This window comes from Gigantopelta aegis, chromosome 6 (genome assembly GCF_016097555.1).
Source record: "Gigantopelta aegis isolate Gae_Host chromosome 6, Gae_host_genome, whole genome shotgun sequence".
In the NCBI taxonomy this organism is placed as follows: domain Eukaryota; kingdom Metazoa; phylum Mollusca; class Gastropoda; order Neomphalida; family Peltospiridae; genus Gigantopelta; species Gigantopelta aegis.
In genome coordinates this window covers 37963277-37980033 of record NC_054704.1, presented here as the reverse complement: position 1 = coordinate 37980033, position 16757 = coordinate 37963277, and the positions used below count along the sequence as shown (strand labels likewise).

The following is a 16757-nucleotide window of genomic DNA, read 5'->3' as shown; positions in this document are numbered from 1 at the left end:
AACATAATGTTCACAACATTCTGTGGGATTTCTCCTTCCCCTTCCCCTCCTCGCATCCCGGATATCAGTCGCTGCTTGCTGTGTGAAACGAACCAGGGACAGTGGTCAGGAAAACGGTTTTCAAATTAATCTCGTTTAGTGCAGTTGTCGTGCATATAATTAATTTATCGTCCATTTATTCGACCGGCCGAGTTGATTAATAAGTGTCGTGATAATCAGATTTCGGAATGATTACCGGATCAACCTTGTTGACAGGTGACATAAACAGTGTGTTACACCTTCAAGACAGATATCGGCATGTAGATCGCTCTGGGTGTGAAGGGTTGTGGGATCGATTTCCGTCAGTGGAAACTATTGGGTTTATTTTGAATGAGTTCTTTGCGGCTTATAGGCTAGAAATTTGGCACGCGACACGAATGCTCCTGATTGAATGATGTCCAGATTCGAAGTGTCTTTGTCTTTTTACCCAAAACCAATTTCTAAATTATAAAAGAAACGGGTTTATGATGTCATTTAAAAGGTATGTGTTTGTGTGTGAGAGAAACAGGGACGGAGTGAGACAGAGACAGATAGAGACAGACAAACAAACATATAGACAAAGAAAAGATAAACAGAAAGACAGATATAGACATATAGAGACAGTCTTTGTTTCTTGTCTCTGTCTCGTTTTTCGCTTTTTATTTCCCTTACACACATGCAACTACCACACGAAGGTATACATAAACACAAACACATACGCGCGCACGCACACACACACAGACACAGACACGCACATACACGTACACACACGCACACGCACACGCAAGCTCACACACCATTTTATTATATACACATTACAAGTGTTGGAAAATTTTCTAAAATTACATACTTAAAACTGTAAAACCAAGTATTTGGACTTTTTTTAATATGCACCTAGTATTGATCTCCCCTGTTTAATGGAAATTCTGGCAATAATCGACATCTCCATCCTTGATTGGAATTAAGGTACGTACTTACGATGCGACTTATTGTAAGAATTTGAAGTATCGTGTGTGATTGATCGAGTGTTTTCAGTTACCCGTAATAGATTATTTAATTCCTTCATAATGTCTCCATTGGGCTATTTCTCGTTCCAGCCAGTGCACCACGACTGGTGTAACAAAAGCCGTGGTATGTACTATCCTGTCTGTGGGATGGTTCATATAGAAGATCCCTTGCTGCTAATCGAAAAGAGTAGCCCATGAAGTGGCGACAGCGGGTTTCCTCTATATATATATATATATATATATATATATATATATATATATATATATATATATATATATATATATATATATATACTGTCTGGTCCTTAACCATATATCTGACGCCATATAACCGTAAATAAAATGTGTTTAGTGCGTCGTTAAATAAAACATTTCCTTCCTTCCTTTATAATGTGGATGTAGGAATCATGTTACATGTATAAAAATTAAGCCAAACTGTCATATGAATCCGTTTTCAAGAAAATTAATATTGTAGCTTGCATTATGTACACAACACGGTCTTTTTTAATGAACGAATAATAGGTATTACGATTCTCAATGTTAAAAAAAAATATGTCTTTAATTCAAATAGTTTTTCTCGCGAATATAAAAAATGTTTGAGTAAGATGCTCTTTGCAGGGTGTATGGGGTTGTGTGCTCTGGGTTTGTTTTGGGTTTTGGGTTTTTTTTCCTTCTAGAATAAACTTGAAGAGTAATTACATTTTAGGGCGAGGAACATTTGCTACCTAGTCCTTGAATTATCAAAATGTACCTAAAAAAATCTAAAATTGTGACGACTAAGGTTAACGCTAAGGTACTTCGTATGCGTTTTCATACGCAAACCCTAATGTGTTGCCGAGAGAAACCTTTTTGTGCTGATGTTGACTGGATTCAACGCATGCGTATCCGTAGATATGGAAGCAAAGTATTAATATGCATACGGACTATGCATATAGATATGCACACACAGACTACGCGTGTGGATATGCATTAGGATTACATATGTGTGCGTACCATGTGTGGAAATGTATATGGATTTCTTGTGCGGGAAAAACATTCGAAACATACGTGTGGATAAAACGTGTGGATATGCCTATGGATTGTATATGTGGATACACATACGGACTGTACGGAGTGGAAATGTATTCGGACCGACTTGTCGGTTCTACAAAAATCGGAACGTATAAGACTAAAGTCGTTCTAATGTAGGTGTTTTCACAGAACGATTCGATCGCGTGCGACAAGTCGGTGCGACTAAACGCATATTGAGAATGCCATTTTAGGCATTTTTACTACACGACCGAATCCTGCTATAAATCGTTATTAGAAGTAAAACCGTGAGAACGCACCAGTAGTATGGTGGGTGATGTTTGAGGTTGGGATTTAGAGGTGTATTTGCTGAACCCTGCAATATCTCACAACGTACGGAATCCTAAACAGTGTCGAAATTCATTACACGCAGGTTCGATACAAGACAAATTCGTGAAAAATAACATTTCTGTGGACCTTTCCATTCTGAACTTGTTTCCATAATTCGTCTTTTTAAATTTTTACCATTATTATTTTGTTTGTATATGTGTATCTTCCTAATATACATTTCTAAAGTAAATAAGCACTGATCAAGCAATTAAAAATGATGTTTTGTTATTTAAAATAGTAAAAATACTAAATCAGCCAAAAATTGGTTCTGTTATTTTATCATACATATGTTCAGTTTAACGTACATTTTCTTACGTCTTATACCAAGAATAAACTTAGTTAAATGACGTGTTAACTCATCTATCTTTCTTTTCAGTGATGGCTTTACACCTCCTAAAACCCTGTTCGGCTAGAAAGAAGACACCGCGAATCTGTTCTGCAGAAAATGCAGTCACCACGAGTCAAATTTCCGTCTCCAATAGTAGTAATCAGTGTAGAAACTTTATTCAACGTCAAAATTTAAAACAGGTTTCGTAAACATGTATGAATTCTTTCCATTACCGTTCGGAATATTAAAGAAATTAGCATATTTTATAAGTGTAATTATTAACAACTTTAAACGTCCCTAACCAAACCAAACAAAAATATATAATTATTATTACGATGACATGTTTGCTTATAAGTACTTGGCCACTTAGACTTAGATATGTATTTAACGTGCTCATATACCTTTATGGTTTCGAACACGCCTACCCCGAGTCTGGCCTGAGAATTTTTAAATATTGGATAAAATTACGTAACTCTACAAATTGTATTCTAAGGGGTATATATGAAGAAATGGCACACTATAACGATAATTGGTTAATTAACATTGGGCACGAATTGTATTCACTTGGATTAAACTATATTTGGAATTTGTCGTATGTTGACGACAGTATCTACATTATAATCAAAGAAAGGATATTAGATATTTTTAAGCAATTATGTTACAGTAAAACAATGACAACGTCTAGAGGACTTTTATATCAACATTTATTAAATGAATTTAGATTACAAACTTATTTAAGATTGCCAATGGAAACGCGTTATATAAAAGAAATATGTAAGATTAGAATATGCGCTCATAAATTAAATGTAGAATCTGGCAGGAAAGAATATGTACTCTGTGTAAAGCTAATGCCATAGAAGATGAATATCACTTTATAATAGAGTGTCCACAATACAAAGATTTACGTTGTAAATATATAAAAATGTATTATTATAAGAGGCCAAGTGTGTATCGTTTTATACAGTTATTAACCACCGGTAACAATAAGGAATTGAATAACCTAGGCAAATATTTAGTGCAAGCGAATACAATTAGAGGTCGGTTAATGCAGGATAATAGTTAATGTAATAAATGTAACTTATATCACTTCATTTGTCCATGATTATATATAAACCACACCCACCATTGGTTTGCACGTGTGTATTTTGTATAACTATGTTGTATTATTTATGTTATGTATCAGCTGATGAGTTGTAAAACTCAAAGCAAATAAAGAACTTGAACTTGAACTTGGCCTCCGAGATGATCGGTGGTCTGACTCGAACTGCTAAAACAACACTAGATATGGTTCAATGGTCTTACTGACATGCATGTTGTTACCTCCGTCATTATAATGAACTGTTCCAGATTATTTGGAAACCGATTATTATTGTATAGATGGTATAGATATCGCTTAACGCATAAAGTATGCAAATATGACAAATATCGAAATAATCCATGTATTGAATGTAGTGAATGTCTGTAATTAATTAAAAAAGAAGGTCTCCATCTAAAAATATTTATTTCACAAAAAGCAAACAAAAAATGCTACATTTTAAGATATTAATTCTTTCAAGTACACATACAAGTACAAATGTCCACTTAAGCAGCAGTTTCTTTCAGAATGTTACACTCACAATGTCACAATCACTGTAGCTTCATGAGGTGGCCAATGTCCATCTATAATCAAAACTTGTATAAACATGAAGAGGCCATGTTAATTACATACACAGGTAATCAGGTAGTGGTTATTTAACAGACGAGTACTTATTTTTCGACCAATTGGCATTTCGACCAATTGGGAATTCGACCAAATGGGACGACACCCCTGTATAATACCCGCGTGTCCTGTATAACAACCATGTGTCCTGTATAACACCCATGCGTCCTATATAACATCCACGTGTCTTGTATAATACCCACGTTTCCTGTATAACACCCACTTGTCTCTAGTATATGTTGTAGTATAGGTATGTACTATCCTGACTGTGATATGATCTATATAAAATATCCCTGATCGAAAAGAATATCCCATGGAGTGGCGGCAGCGTGTTTCTTCTCTAATTATTTATGTGGTTCTGAAGCATACGTCAGAGTCATATATTTGTAGATACAATGTCTTGCTCAAGTGCGTCTTCAAAATAAAACAATTCTTTTTTCTTTCAGTTAGAACTCATACAGAACATTATTAGCCTACTTTTTTTAAATTTAAAACACCCATTTTATAGGTCGGGGCGTAGCCCAGTGGTAAAAAGCACGCCTGATGCGCGTTCTCTCTAGGATCGAAGGAAGGAAATGTTTTATTTAACGACGTACTTAACACTTTTTTCTTCTTTTTTTTTTTTTTTTTTACGGTTATATGACGTCAGACATATGATTAAGGATCACACAGATATAGAGAGAGGAACCCCACTGTCGCCACTTCATGGGCTACTCTTTTCTATTAGTAGCTATGGATCTTTTATATGCACCATCCCACAGACAGGGTGGTACATACCACGGTCTTTGATATACCAGTCGTGGTGCACTGGCTGGAACAAGAAATAGCCCAATGGGTTCACCGACGGGGATCGATCCCAAACTGTGCTCGCATCGAGCGAGCGTTTTACTACTGGGCCCCTCACGAATAAAAATGAAATATGTATCCTTCAAACTATACTAGTTGTGGTTTAGTCGTAGATTTACGTTTACCATGTTTGGTGAAATTGGCCCAATGCCTGAAGGAACGAGGGCCTGTGCCAACCCCGCAGCTAGCCTGAGGCCCAAAATATTTACCTTTTTTCTGTCTTACTAGAATATACATTTTAAAAATGTGCTTGCCCAGCCCCACCACCACTACCACCACCACCACCACCACCATCACCACCACCTCCCGCCTCTTCCATACATACATATCATAGCGTGTGCTCCCTACTTCGTTCCAGCGGTCTTCCATATTATGTATCGATTAATATTTTACTTAAATTTGATTTGCACTGCTGTCTTCTGTTTCTAATACGTTATTAATCATTTATGTTGTGCGGTTTCTATATTATATGCATGTGTTATCACTATAAATAATATATATAAACATTATGTTTTAAAAGGTCATACTGAATATGCTATCCGCCATTTGAACATGCTATTAACATTTGCACTTCTCACTTCGACAGTATAAAATGAGGCTTTTGTTGTGTCTGTCTCCACCAATTTTCGGCAATCTGTGTTTGTATATTATTTTCAAGCTATTTCGCCAGCATTAAATGTCTACAGGCATTGTTTTTACATGTGTTGTGAGAAAAGCTACGACCATGGGTTAAAAGTTTGATTCTCCATCTGTGTACACATCAGTGTTGTTTCTTCCAATAGAAATGTGTATAAGAAATGCGGTACTTTTACCTGCTGATAGCAAAATATGCAAAGTATGTCAGTTTATTGCACGCAAGGGAAAATAAAACGGTGCGTTATTGTTATTACTGTTACTTTCAGTAGTGGAGTTTCTTCGTAGAACTGCTACACTGCCCGCAAATCAAAGCCTAACGCATGCCCAATACAATTATCGGAGCGTAGAAGTTGATAGACTGTTTCTGGTTGATGCGAGAGGATCACTCTACTACTTCTGATTGTAGCAGACGATAGAGCAGACGGCAGTGGAAGCACGGAAACATGGGTACACTCGGCCTGTTTTCGCTTTTAAATGTCCTACTTGTCATTATCGTGCCAAATCTCGTTAATGGAGTTAACAACAGCCATTGCCCGATGAAATTACGAGAGGCAACTAAATCAGATGGGTAAGTTTTTAATGTGTTTTTTAAACTTTTATGTTCCGTTAATAGCTTCTGGTGGATGTTTTTATTTGTTTGTTTTTTTCTTTCTTTTTTCTTTTCTATTATCTTTCCTTTTTCTTTCTTTTTCAAAAATATGTTTCTATTTTCTTCATTCTTCTTCTCATTTTAAAACAGTAGTAGCTATTAGGGCCTAATTTTAATAATAATATTATTCTAGAAGTAAGTTTGATAGGTTTTTGAGGTATATTTGTTATTATGGTGTGTTTTTTAAATAAGTGGCTGTAGTAAATTTTACTTATTTCGTTAGAAGTATGTTGTATTTAAGGGATAATATCACTGTGTTTCGTTGTTAACTATAACTAAATTCAATTTTTTTGGTGATACATCCTTATAGTTAACAACGAAAACACAGTGGTATTATCCCTATTCTAATACTACACATATTAGGTGTATCTGTAAGACATTTTATTTTGTTTTTATTAAAGAAATCCCACAAATATATAAAAAAATATTATCTATTCTCTTTACGATATTCAATGAAAACGCTTGTAGTAAGTAAAAGTATGACGTAATTTTTTTTTTCGTTCTCTTCACATATTTTCACTTAAAGTTTATATAAATACATAAAATAATATGCATTTACTAAAGGGTTTCAGAATTGTGCGATATTTTAAAACAGTTAATGTTGTTTAAAATTGCTTTTTAAAAATCAAGTCATTTCCATCTAGTGTTCTTTAGCAATTTTATTGTCACAAAAAGTATGTTCTAAACAAAAATAAGGTACTTCAGATTGTGATATAAGTATTTCTGATGAACCTGCATGCACCCTTTTGAGAACACAAACTAGAAGAGCAGACCACAAGATACATGCTGGGGACTGCTGCGATCGATCAGTGACCGGACCTTACTTGGGGTGGGTGGGTGCACGTTTATTACTGCTAACAAAGTGTTAAAAGTTATAATGGCACGAAATAATAACAAAATAGTAACAATAACATAATTTTCATCTGAAAATTATTTATATCGACGTTTAAATATAATGGAAGACGCGGAATTAATATACTAACGCGGAATTAATATACTAACGAAAACACAACACATGAGGCTAAGTGACAGGATATTGGACGAGTTCTCGGAATTTTGTCATCGTGATAAATCCTGTTTGCCCATGACAGCGTACATCTACCGTCCGATTTATCACGAAAATTAACCAATGGAATAAAAGGTTTATATGAAAGTTGTATTAAAATATTGATTATAAGCTTTAGCTTTATTCCTTCAATCTAGTATGTTTCCACCACAACTGGTATATCAAAGGTCGTGGTATGTGCTGTCCTGTCTGTGGGATGATGCATATAAAAGATACTTTGCTAATGAAAAAAAAATGTAGCGGGTTTCCTCTCTATGACTGTGTCAAAATGACCATATGTTTGACATCCAATAGCCAATGATTAATAAATCAATGTGCTCTAGTGGTGTCGTTAAACAAAACTAACTTTCTAGTATGTTTCCTCTTCTACTATAGGTAAGCTGTTATAGCCCTGACCTATTTAGAAAACACCTTTTCTTGCAGCGTCTATCTAATAAACGACGAGTCTATTCTTGTGGCTTTCTCTTATCCGTTCTTTTTATTCTTATTTTTTCTTCTTTTCTTTAACTTTTTCAAGTCCTTGTACTTAATTGTTTTAGCAGATATTCCTTTCAAGAGGTATCTCTTCTCGGCAATAGACAGTTGTGTTGTTGGGTTTTTTTTCTCTCAATTGTTAAGATACTAAATCTGTTGGAAGAAACCAACAGATGATAAACACCGGCGCGTGTTTGATTGGTGAATCTAGGTTTACAAACAGCATATTTAAAATTGCCTTTCGTTAATTAAAACTCTAGTGTTTGATACGGCGAAACAGAATGTATAATTTAGTATACTAAATAATTCTTGTATACAAACATGTTGTGCACAAATTATAGTTTTCAAAGTTGTGGTCTAATAACGTTTTTCCTTTCAATGTCAAGTATATACTACTCCTAGACGTAAATGAATTACAAAATGATATTGGAAGTGTCCATTAGCATACAAAGATATATTAAGTATTAAGTGTTAAACTAATGGAATAAATCAAATGAGTAAATGTGTATTTGAATTTAGGAAATTGATTGATACATAGCTATTCAAGTTTAGAAATAGTTTGAATGGTCAATAATATGCATGTAAAATGTTTGAATGCTGACGTATGGGTATTTATGTTTTATAATTCATAATAATCTTGTGTGTATTCATTATTCTTCTGCACTATATTATACAGCCATTGTGTTTTACCGATGATTCATTTCAACTTATTTTCGTGCTTATGTCTAATTAAGGTTCAAGCACGCTGTCCTGTGAACACACCACAGGTAGTGGGTTAGTTACGAGTTACTCGTGGTTAGTGATAGAGAAGAGGGTGTAGTGGTCTTACACCTACCCATTGAATCCTTAAATCTTGCTCTGGGTGGGAGCCAGTACCGGGATTGGAACCCAATACCTACCAGGCTTATGTCCGGTGGCTTAACCACGACACCACTGAGGTCGATATGTTACTCTCGCAGTCTGTATAGAATTCTATTAATTAACTGGGTGTGGAAATCCATGTCTTCAGCATGTACGTTTTGTATGATGCCTCTGAAAGTCATTTTGGGTTGAAAGTAAAACATGCATCTTGTTACAAATAAAAACCAATACACACGTTAACTTTTCCCTGCTTTATAACAGTAGTTTTCGACAACTTCAGATACATTTACAATTTAATAAACTTTGTCCTAAATAACATCTTCCATAATTTGCTATATAATGCAACTGACACACTTTCAGAACGATATTGCATAATTGGTATCGCTAGGATTCTTAGTAGTCTCCATTTAAAAATACAGTTGGGGGTGGGACGTAGTCAGTGGTAAAACGCTCGCTTGATGCGCGGTCGGTCTGAGATCGTTCCAGCCAGTGCACCACGACTGGTATATCAAAAGCCGTAGTATGTGTTATTCGTCTGTTGGATGAAGCATATAAAATACCCTTTTTGCTACTAATAAATGTTTTTAGCGGGTTTCCTCTTTATGACTATATGTCAAAATTACACACTGTTTGACATCCAATAGCCGATGAATGTGCTTTAGTGGTGTCGTTAAACAAACAAACTTTTTTTTCTTTTTTAAAAAACCCCACAGTTGTATGAAAAGCCAGAAATTATAATCATCTTTAAAATATCGTCATAATATGTAATTACCATGACCATAAAAAGTATACATTGGATACATACCTCTTTCGGCGTTTTTTATTTGAAGTTGTTGGCTGTTTTGTTTGGGGGGTTTTCATAGGTGGGGTGGGTTTTTTCATAGCATGGGTGGGGTGGGGGTAAGGTGGGATGGTTTCTTAATTTAATTATTTAGAAACTGGTGTCATAGTTTCTAGATATGGGTCAATTCCTCATGGCTCGTCTTGTTAAAGCAATTTGAAAGGCAGCCCCCAATTTATCAAAGTTGGTTATTTTCCAAAGGTCTTATCGTTTAGATTAAAACATATCTGTTGTGCAGTCGTTTCCCATGATGTTATGGAATGACCGGACTGTAATATAAAAGGAAACTGTTCCATATACGGCCCTTGACAAGATAATTCCATCCCAACCAGGAAGGAAATGTTTATTTAACGACGCACTCAACATATTTTATTTACGGTTATCTGGCATCGGACATATGGTTAAGGACCACACATATTGAGGGAGTAAACCCACTGTCGCCACTTCATGGGCTACTCTTTTCGATTAGCAGCAAGGGATCTTTTATATGCACCAGCCCATTTGACAAGATAGCACATACCACGGCATTTAATGTACCAGTCGTGGTGCACTGGCTGTAGCGAGAAATAGCCCAATGGGCCCAATGACGGGGATCGATCCCAAACCGACCGCGCACCAAGTCAACGCTTTACCACTGGGCTACGTCTCGCTCCTCAACCAGAAATATGTCTCAAACGAGCCTTGGCGAGTTTTAAACAAACCTGTAGAGGGTAGTGATTTCCGTGCCTCGAACGTACACGAGAGATCGATTATTTCTTTTCTTGCCTACTCAAGTATATATTTATAACTTACACTTCAAAAATACAAAATATTGACCCCAAGAAATTATACTTGACACACAATACACCTCTTAAGAAATGCTTGACGTCTTGCAACCTGTCTTGTAGTGATTGGCTGAGATACGGGGCGTGCTACCTGCCTGTTCCCTAGGAAATGGACAAAATAATTCAACACATCTCAAAACAATTAAGAGTAAATCCATCTAGAAGCCAATATTCTGGTCTCTTTTGTTACTACAAGCTTGCTAATCAGGGGCCTAATTCACAAAGCTTTCTTAGGCTCTGCTAGACAACAAAGCATCTTCTTTGCAAGTCTTTTAGCATTGCACTGCGCGATCGCAAAGTTGTGAGAGTTTAGTGAATTAAGCCCCTGGCTCCGTATTCATAAATGTACTTAAGTCAATGTATGATACTTATTTATGTACTTTAAATATGTATTTAGGTATCATACATTGACTTAAGTACGTTTATGAATACGGAGCCAGGGCTGTAATGAGCGCGAGAAAGGCGATGGGGAGAAAATACGATAAAAAAGGAGTCCCTTTTGGTTTAAAATTGTTCCGTGTATCTATATAGTTATTTAAGATATGAGGTACTACCCCACTGGCGTAGGAAGCGGGGGGGGGGGGGGAGGGGCATATGCCCCCACCTTTTAGATATTTTGCTTTATATTTGCTTTATAATAGTGTAAAAGTGTGCAAATATAAAAGTGTTCCCCACCCACCCACTTTTTGGCATCTTCCTACGCCACTGTTACCCTACATAATTCTGTTATACCATTAACCCTTTTTCCTTTCTCAGTTGAATTTCATCTTATGTATACCCGATCTGACAGCTTATCTAAACGTTTTTGCTGTCCACCCCAAGATCCTAGTCCTTGTTTCTCCAAGCGCGACAAGTTCTTGTCCCTTAAGGCCATCCATGCCACACAGCTATTATATTTCGATCAGCTTCAGCAGTGGGTTTAGTCTGACCACTTCAGAGAGTCTTCAGTGATTACTTTTATGACCCTTCAACTTTGTTGAAGGTATTTTTATATATGCTTAATATCTATTTTTACCGTTTTCAGTACATATATCCGGATGTGAATATGATCACTCCGATCGTCGCATACACATATTGACTGAAGTCCTATTAACACACTTTCCGACATACAATTAGTTTTCTAAAACTCAAAATTAAAAGTGCTCCCACGGTTTGTTTTCTGTATATTGAACGTCTGAAGTTCCCGTTTATACCAAGAACAAGACGTCTGTGTTGAACAGGATGTCGCACAAGATGTTATAGTCAATCAAAAATTTCATATGTCTATGTATGTATAAACAATACTTTCCAACTTTGTCTGGTTCGTGCAGAATATAAAAACAATCCACGCATCTCATAACTGTTGCATCTGCATTTGATTTCCATGCACGTGTCGGTATTCGTATCGTAAAGTTGCAGAACTTAGTTTCAACCCATGAAAGTGGACACTAAGTTTGGTTAACCTACAAACCTGTAACACATATGGATAATGTTGCAATAAAGTGAAATTAGACTGATGTTGAAACGGGAAAATACCCTCAAGAATAGACTAAAGCTCGTCTCAATAACTGTTACTTCATAGAAGTACGTGCGTAAATAAAATAAATGCATTTTGTTGTATTGTATTAGAAACACCAGGATAACCAGAAACACTTCAGATGCACTGGAATGAGTAAAGTTTGTTTGTTTTATTTAACGACGCCGCTAGAGCACATTGATTTTTTATCTTATCATCGGCTATTGGACGTCAAACATACGGTCATTCTGACACTGTTTTTAGAGGAAACCCGCTGTCGCCACATAGGCTACTCTTTTTACGACAGGCAGCAAGGGATCTTTTATTTGCGCTTCCCACAGGCAGGATAGCACAAACCATGGCCTTTGTTGAACCAGTTATGGATCACTGGTCGGTGCAAGTGGTTTACACCTACCCATTGAGCCTTGCGGAGCACTCACTCAGGGTTTGGAGTCGGTATCTCGATTAAAAATCCCATGCCTCGACTGGGATCCGAACCCAGTACCTACCAGCCTGTAGACCGATGGCCTGCCACGACGCCACCGAGGCCGGTGCACTGGAATGAATAAGTTAACAATAAAACTAATTAATGTCTCATTTCAATTACCAAAAACAGCTCTTATAGTAAAAAATACACCGTAGTGTTTAAAAATTAGGGTCTCTCACTTTAAGTTCAGCCAGCTAACGTTTTGCTACCGTTCGCTTGATGCGCGGTCAGTCTGGGATCGATCCTCGTCGGTGGGTCCATTGGGCTATTTTTCACTCCAACCAGCGCACCACGACTGGTATATCGAAGGCCGTGGTATGTGTTATCCTGTCTGTGGGATGGTGCATATAAAAGATCCCTTGCTGCTAATCGAAAAGAGTAGCCCATGAAGTGGCGACAGCGGGTTTCCTCTCTATATATCTGTGTGGTCCGACGCCATATAACCGTAAATAAAATGTGTTGAGTGCGTCGTTAAATAAAACATTTCCTTCTTTCCGTTCGCGAACTATTTGATTGGTTCCCAACGTGGCCATTTGGTTTACCGCGAAGCGCATTCACCAGTCTAGCGGACGTTTTTCTGCTCGTTTTTCTGCCTGAACTCAGCCCTGAGCTTCGTGTCTTGGTCGTTGTTTGAACTCCAATTAAAAACAAACAGTTAAATATTGTACAAGACCTTGCTAGAAACCTACAATCGCGTGGCTGTACTTTAACGATTATCGAATAGATTTGCTACACGACACAGGCCACTGACGTTAATATAACAACTATAAATGCCGTTTAGCTTAGGACAAAAAGGTTAACGGTTTTGTAAACGTAGCTTAAAGGTTAACAAAATAGGAGAAAGATATCCGGGAAGATAGGTTGAAAATAAATTATTTAAATAGAAATTACTGGTGGTTGTATTGGGTGGCGTGGGGGTTGTTTTATCGTTTGTGTTCTGTTGATTGTCTATTGGAGATTTTTGTATAGGATTCTTTTGAGCTGTCAATTTTGTTACTAAGTAAGCTATAAAAATATAAGAAGAGTTTTGAATTATTATAATTTTTGTATCTCGTATATTAGGTTTTAAATGTACTTAAATATTTTTGTTGTTGGAATTTTTTTTCTGTTTATGAAGCACGTTATTGGTCGTAGTATTTGTGTGTGTCGACCAATTGGGTCGGTCGGTACCACATGGGGGAGGGGACGAATATAAAGACTGGAAAGTAATGTTTGTATTGCAACACTCCAGCCCATTATTCACTAAGCACCTATCATGTGTAAACATTTGTAGTCTTTTCCACAGTTGTTCAAGATTGATAGAGAGAAAAACACTTGTCGCCACGTACATGCTGGTTGCTGAGTTCATTTGTTTTATTCAACGACACTACTAGAGCATATTGATTTATTAATTATCGGCTTTTGGTAATTTTGACATATAGTCTTAGAGAGGAAACCCGCTACATTGTTCCATTAGTAGTAAGGGATCTTTTATATGCACCATCCCACTTACAGAATAACACATACGACGGCCTTTGATATACCAGTCGTGGTGCACTGGCTGGAACAAGAAATAGCCCAATTGGCCCACCGACGGGGATCGATCCTAGACTGACCATGATCGATCTTAGACCGACCCCGCATCAAGCGAGCACTTTGCCACTGAGCTACGTCCGGCCCTAGTTGTTACAGAAAGACGTGGCCCATAAGCTTTGTACGAGACACTACCCAGACAGTTAAAGAGTTGTAGAATTAGTTGAAGCCTGCATAAGAGGATGCACGGAAAGTGTGACGACAACATTAGAGCTGTTTCGCCCTTCAAAAGGAAATTCTTATTTCCGAAAAAAATATTAGTATTCGGTAATGTGCGTTCATCTATTCACCAGTACGGGTGGGACGCAGCGCAGTCGGTTTGGGATCGATGCGCGGTCGGTGGGCCCATTAGGCTGTTTCTCGTTCCAGCCAGTGCACCATGACTGGTTTATTAAAGGCCGTGGTAAATTACAAAATGTTTGACGTCCAATAGCCGATGATTAATAAGTCAATGTGCTTTAGTGGTGTCGTTAAATAAAACAAACATTTTTCTACTTACCAGTAATACACCAAACCAATGTAAAATTTTAAACGAGTGTAACACACATGCCCATTATAATAAACAATACCGCATCTCTGCCCAAGGCTGATGCCAATAGAAGTTACGACAAAACCCTAAAGGTACGAAGCCATGACTCTCTATGAGGTGTTGTCTACATTGAGCTGATCTTGACCACAACATATTGTTCTAACTCCGTTTATTTATACTTATTTTCGAGCTTATATCCAATTAAGGTTCAAGCACGCTGTCCTGGACACACACCTCAGCTATTTGGACTGGACTGGTTAGTGGTTTAGTTATTAGTAGTTAGAGAGAGAGAGAGAGAGAGAGAGAAGTCGGTGTAGTGACCTTAAACCTACCCATTGATCGTTAAACTCGCTCCAGTTGGGAACCAGAACCGGAATGTGAACCCAGTACCTACCAGCATTATGTTCTATGGTTTAACCACTATATCACCGAAGCCGGTATTCCGTCTATTGGATTTTTCGCTCCAGCCAGTGCACCACGACTGGTATATCTAAGGCCGTGGTATGTGCTATCCTGTCTATGGGATGCTAAAAGATCCCTTGCTGCTAATCGAAAAGAGTAGCCCATAAAGTGGCGACAGTGGATTTCCTACCTCAATATCTGTGTGGTCCTTAACCATATGTCAGACGCCATATAACCGTAAATAAATGTGTTCCTTCCTTCTTCCGTTTATTGGAGGACTGCCAGTTTTACAGCGCCCCGAATACAAACGCTGAGCACGTTTCTATAGCCTTCGTAAACAAAGAGATGTCTGAACCCACACACGGATGTACATAGAGTAATATTTCAGGCAAGGAACTTATTATTTTAGAAATATTGCTCAAGTTATTTTAAGAGAGAAGGACCTTTAAGGGTGTCTCTTGACAGAACTTGGCTCTGACTTGACATGGACACTATGACGATCACGTTACGGCTGATTTTTCATGGAACCTGTGATGACCACGTTAACTATGTCACTTTATATGAGAACTATAATGATCACATTAAAACTGTAGCTTGTTTATGTATGTTTAAACTAATAAAGTCTGTATAAAAGGTTTACGGAAATTAATATACCCGGCCTCGGTGGTGTCGTGGTTAAGCCATGGAACATATGGCTGGTAGATACAGGGTTCGCAGCTCGGTACCGGCATCCACCCAGAGCGAGTTTTAACGACTCAATGGGTAGGTGTAAGGCCACTACACCCTCTTCTCTCTCACTAACCACTAACAATTAACAACTAACCCACTGTCCTGGACAGACAGCCCAGATAGCTGAGGTGTGTGTCCAGGACAGCGTGCTTGAATCTTAACTGGATATAAGCACGAACGTAAGTTGAAAATGAAATGAAAAGAAATTAATAAAATTAGCTAAATACTGTCCCAGACTGTACATGACAACTGCGCTAATATTGAACTAGCTTTCACTAGTACGTCTACAAAATTTGCTAAATATATATATAAAAGATTGTGCTCGGAGTGTGTGACGACCGTGTTATTCGTGGCGGTGGAAGTAATACATCGTCACAGAGGTGTTACTAATTTGTCAGTCAGAGACTGTGGAAAGCCACAATTTCTGTAAGTGCTAGCGAACACGGCAGTTTAGTTAATGGTCGGGATAGTTACGTGTCTTATCTGGTATATGATCATGTATCGAGGGAGTTACTATTTATGATAAGCTTTCCCAGATGGCAAGGTCTTGTATGCTCTTAACCTAGTGCTGGCGATAAATATAGGTTGTACGGTGAACCGCTGATGAGGAAGGAGATAGCAGGGCTGTGGTTGTGTGTATTGGTGGCACTGGTTCACTTGTCTGTGTAATTCACGTGCAGTGTGTCTGTGTAATTTAGGTAATGACTGAACGAAATTCCACTGGTTCCCGTGTCTGTCTAACTCTGGTAATGAACGAATGAAAGTTCACCGGTTCCCTTGTCTGTCTAACTCGGATAATGAATGTACGAAAATCCACTGGTTCTTTTGTCTGTCTATATCGGGTAATGAATGAACGATATTTCACTGGTTCCCTTGTCTGTCTAACTCAAGTATTG

The 16757-nt window shown here is 37.5% G+C and overlaps 1 protein-coding gene across 1 annotated transcript in view; it reads left to right on the top strand.

Moving 5' to 3' along the window:
* The first annotated feature begins 6225 nt into the window (after positions 1 to 6225).
* Positions 6226 to 16757, top strand: part of LOC121373991 (urea-proton symporter DUR3-like) — an 81432-nt gene continuing 70900 nt past the window's right edge. The window contains exon 1 of the mRNA XM_041500847.1: positions 6226 to 6500. Coding sequence (XP_041356781.1) covers positions 6376 to 6500 — 125 coding nt within the window. The 5' untranslated portion in view covers positions 6226 to 6375. The remainder of the gene's footprint in view (positions 6501 to 16757) is intronic.